At 41.2% G+C, this 5,181-nt stretch overlaps 1 protein-coding gene across 1 annotated transcript in view; it reads right to left on the reverse strand.

Annotated features, from left to right (window-relative positions):
- The window catches only part of PITRM1 (pitrilysin metallopeptidase 1), a 40,725-nt gene extending 36,611 nt beyond the window's left edge, over positions 1-4,114 (reverse strand). The window contains exons 1-2 of the mRNA XM_006888958.1: positions 4,020-4,114; positions 2,087-2,189 (exon numbers count right to left, since the gene is read on the reverse strand). Coding sequence (XP_006889020.1) covers positions 2,087-2,189; positions 4,020-4,114 — 198 coding nt within the window. The remainder of the gene's footprint in view (positions 1-2,086; positions 2,190-4,019) is intronic.
- Between the last annotated feature and the right edge of the window lie 1,067 nt (positions 4,115-5,181).

A 5,181-nucleotide genomic window follows, 5' to 3' on the forward strand; every position in this document is an offset into this window, starting at 1 on the left:
CAACAACAACAACAACAATGACTTATCAACGCGTTTAAAATTTTTATGTTGTTGCTATGTACTGTCAGGTTAGACTTTACTGACTCAAGAGCTGACACCACCACCACCACTCCCAGAGGGCGATGAGGGGCTTTAAATCACACAGGAGGAGATTCTCTATATTTCTCACTCAGAGCTTTTGGTGGATTCAAACCTCAGTCCTCTGGGTTGGCAGTGCAACTCCTTACCACTAAGCCACCAGAGCTCCCTAAAATTATAGTGTATATATTAAAATGTTTATACATTAACAGATTTCAAGGACAAATGCACAGAAAAAGAACTGACCATTTGGGAAAAGGTCTGAATTACTACGGACCTGTATTAAAAATACTGAAAACATCTCTGCATGGCCTTTAGGAGACTTTAAACATGCCTTGACGTCACTCTCAGGAACACAAGTTTCAAACTAAATGACTCATCATCCCTGAGCCTTGCCTTGAACTACCCACATCACCACTTACATCATGCCCTTTGCAAGCGCAGTAATCTCACTGTCTCTTCTTAAATTAAAGCCACTTTCTCCATGAGCTTTCCCCTACTCCCGCTACCCAGAAGCAGCACACTCTCTTTCTATCTTATCTTGCACTTCATTTTTCTGCTATAACATTAATCATCCTTTGTACATGTCTCTTTACAGATAATCTTTGTGTCTACATTTCTTATGACTTCAGGCACAGCACAAAGCCAACCATCACTCACATATGTGAAGTACTTATTTTTCAAGCAAAAAAAAGCAATGTGACTGTTTAAGCAAAACATCAAACAAGCTAACAAAACTAAGAATCATTAACCCTATTATAACATCAATTCCAAACTCAACATTTCAAATTGATATAAAACAATGTCCATAAAATTACACTGGAAATAAATATCAAGGTCATAAACCATATAAGCTCACCCACTGCAGCTGAGTTGATTTCAACTCCAACAGGAGAGTAAAAGGACCCCAGAAGGTTTCTGAGGCTGAGGGTCTGCATGAGAGTAGGCTGTCTCATCCTTTTTCCTTGGAGTAGACAGTGAGTTCAAACTATCTTTCAATCAGCAGCCCAAAGCTAAACCTACATGGCCACCAGGGATCTTAGTTTCTGTTTCTATTGTTACATGCTGTTAAATATGACTCACACTGATGCTATGAACAACCAGTCTGAACCCTGTTCTATCCCATAACCCTGTGCCACCCTCATAATCTCCAACATACAAATGCAAGCTCAGACTTATTGCTGTTTAACTGGAACCCACCAACAAGTCACCCTCTAGTGGTTTTTTAGAGGCTGTTAAGCAACTAAGTAGGAAAGGCCTGTCTTTCTCCCTCGAGGATGATTTATTCATAATATAAATCTAGGTATATCAGGTCCACAATCCCTTACCTGTACAGTTCAGACACCTAATGACTTGAAACAATGAAAAGGGATTTGCATAAATTTTTAGAAAAGTTTTAGAAAGCAAAATCAGACAAGAGAGATGTGAAGCATTTTGAGCTTTTATACATCACTTTCTATGTGGTCAGTCACATGTTTGTTTCCAGAAATGTTAATGTGTTCAACTATGAAAGGTCCTCTGGGTAGTTAATTTTTCTAAAATCTTAAAAATACCAAACAATGTCAGGCCCTAACTGCTTCAGGTATGGGATTAGAAATCAGTGCTTAAGATTTGGGAAATCACTTTCCTTGCAAATTCTATTCAGTTGAGCACCTGCTATGTATCAGGAAGAATGTCTGGCTCTAGGGACACAAAGACTTAAAAAAAACAACCAACCCCACCAAACTTTCTTTTGAAGGAATTTACACGTCAGCAGAATCTACATCTTCTCAAGTATAGTGCCAGAGAAATGTATTGTAGTCATACACCAGTGAGTCAGAACTTCCTCAGAACTGACCTTCCTCACCACTGACCTGCCAGTGGGTTTTCAAAGGCAATAAACTACATGAGAGGAGTCTGTCCATCTTTCTCTCATGGAGCAGCTGGTAGATTTGAACTGTGTGCCTTTGGGTTGGCAGTGCAGCTCCTTACCCCTTGGCTACCATAGCATAACAAGAGGTACCAGTACCTGGTTTACAGTAAATCCGTGGATTTTTTCTCCAACTTTATACTGTAGTGCTCTCTCACAGGCTTTAGTACTTGTCCACCTCCATCCTTTATGGTTTACACAGCTGTATTTAAGAAAGCATTAAAAGTTAGATGATTTGTGAGAAGATGTATAATCCAGCAGCATACTAAAAAAAACTTGATGTGATAAAGAAAATTAATCCAAAGAGTAACAAAACCATGTACCATGTATCTTCCAAACTTATTCCAGAAACTTAATTGCCAGAGTTGAAACTCACTTACAACTGACCCTCTTTGGGGTTTCTGTGGCTGTAAATCACAGAAAATTGCCTATCTTTCTTCCTTGGAGCTGGGGGATTCAAACTAACAGAGCGGTGTGGCCTTTGGATTGGTAGTACAACTCCCTACAGACTGGGTCACTGGAATTCTGGGTCCCCCTCTTATTTGAAAGTTGTTGGTTTTCTTTAACAAGTTTAGCTAAACTTTCTTAATCTCATCTAGTAATTAAATATTGAAAACCTGTTATTTGAACATGTTCACAAGAAAACAGATCACAACTATAATTTCAACCTATATCCTCAAGTGTATTAAAAAATAATATGTAAAAATGGCCTCTTCCATCAGTGTCTTCTCACAAGGAATCAGAATAAAGCAATTTGCTTAGAGGTAAGGGTTGTGAAATCTCATCTCACATATTTTGGACATGTTGTCAGGGGAGACCAGTCCTTGGAAAAAGACATCAGGTTGGGAAATGTGGAGGGTCAGTGAAAGACCTTAACAAAATGAATTAACACTGCAACTGTAAAAATGGACTCAAGCATATCAGAATAGCAATGGCACAGAACAGGTCAAGGTTCTGATCTGTTCATCATATTTCTAAGAGTCATGGTCAAGGGGACCTAACAACAACAGTAAAATATCATTATATACTTTAAAAAAATGGTGAAAATTATAAAAGTCTAGTATTCAAGTATTTCCAGCAGCTGTCACACTGGAAGTGCTAAGTGGAATGAACAGAAAATCATCATTTAGGAAAAATGAACATTAATAATTCTGCTTCTTGCACTGATGCACCGACAGTGTCAATATTGCCTCAACAATGAGTTCTGCTATCAGTTAAGCAGGGTTTTGAGGAGCAGCCTGAAAACCAAGATGTTACAACAGGGAGTTCTGGTGGCATAATCCAGGGAGTTGTGCTGTTAACCCAACCTCCTGATGGTTCTAATTCATGAGAGAAATATGGACAATGTCCTCCAATGCGATTTACAGCTTCTGAAAATCCTTTGGAGGTTTAGGTATGAGCCAGTTCTAACTAGTCAGAAAAGAGTTTTTTGCGATTGTTAGAACACAAATGTCCTGTTCATTTACAACCTCAAAGGATACTGTAGTTATTCTCAGTTGGAAACAAAATGTTAGTTTAATTCTAGGGACTACAGTCAATTATACAGTGAAAGCACAAGGTCTCCTAAGGACTTTTAGCTCCATGACCAAAAATAAATGGGGCCAAACATATTAATGAGAATCATAAACTGTCAGATACATTAATTACACACATTAAAACCTTCATCAGTAGTTTATTGTCATGCCACACAGCCTCCACACAAGGACGCCCACTCTGAAGATCACTTGAAGTCCAAAAAAGGGGAAAGCAAGTCAGGAAAAGTTGTCTTTTGGGCCCCCCATTTAACTGCACAGACTTTTCCAGCTAAATCACAAAAACAACTAAGACAGGAAATTCCTTCTTTCAGGCCAAGAGATCCCTTGGGTAGGGAAGCAAAGGGTTCTTCTTGCTCATCCTACTCCTGTGAACAGCCATCTCAAGGGATTTAAAGCACTTCTTGCCCGAGTGACTGCAGAGATCGTCAGGGTCAGGGCCCAGGAAGTAAGCGGGTGTGGGAGAGCCCACACCAGGGGAGCCATAGGGCTGACCCTACCCAGGGCCAGGACAATCTCCCGCCAGCACGCCCCCAAAATCCTGCACGCTCGCCTGCACCGACAAGGGACCTCTCCCGCCTCTTGCCGAGCCCATAACCTCCCAGAGGGGCGGCCCAGTCCCCTTTCCTACAGACCCTCGTCCTCACCCGCCGGACAGGCTCCGCAGCCCACTGCAGCGCCACATGGCCTAGGGCAGAAGAGTACAAGCACTGGTGCGGGTGACAGCCTCTTAACCCCACGTAGGCGCGCCGGAGGCGGGGCGCGCCCCTTCCGCACCTCTCATTGGCCAGCGCAGTGGCTCTATACCCTTTCTAATAGGCCATCATTGTGAACCCAGCCTTCCACAGGCGTGGAACAGGAGGGGGCGTGTCTAGGTCATCTTGGCCGCGTCTCTGGCACCTGGAATCGCCGGCCAATGGGATGCTCCGCTGGCTGAGCAGGAGCTTCAGTAGATTGTGTGTAAAGAGAAACCTGATTTAGTTATGATGTTGCAATTGGACGCTTAAGACTTTACATCTTTAACGTTTTTATAAGTTTCATCATTAGATAAAATGATGGAAGAATGACCTCCATCTGGTTTCTTAGCTGCTTTCGCTTTTAGTTCTAAAACTCAAAGCCTGTAGTTCCTAAAGCCATGATTCTGTCATGTTTTAAATCACAAATTGTCCCCAGTTCAGATTTGTGCTCAAAAGACTATATTGTTGTTCTTAGGTGCCTACAAGGAGGTCCCGATGCATAGATGTTCCAAGTCCAGCAGAATGGAATTATCTGGGTCCTGCGCCATCCTAAAAATTGGGACCATACTTGAGCCCGTTTTTGTAGGCATTATATCAAGCCATCTTGTTCTCTTTTTCTCTGATCCTCTTACTTTACCAATTATAATAGACTTTTTTTAGAGACTATTTCCCTCTGATAAAATATCCAAAGTATATGACATGAAGTCTGGCCCTCTTCGTGCATGAGGAACGTTCTTTTGGCAAGACAGATTTATTCATTCTTCTGGCAGTCCATGGTTTATTCAATATTCTTTGCCAACATCATGTTCAAATGTACCCATTCTTGTTTGATATTCCTTATTCATTGCCCAGATTTTGTATGCATATCAAGGGATGTATATGAACTTTATGAACTTTGTATGTAGACCAATATAAAGTAAAAAAA

Source organism: Elephantulus edwardii, unplaced genomic scaffold, assembly GCF_000299155.1.
Source record: "Elephantulus edwardii isolate Elephantulus edwardi_28Jun2011 unplaced genomic scaffold, EleEdw1.0 scaffold00073, whole genome shotgun sequence".
NCBI classification, from domain to species: Eukaryota; Metazoa; Chordata; class Mammalia; order Macroscelidea; family Macroscelididae; genus Elephantulus; species Elephantulus edwardii.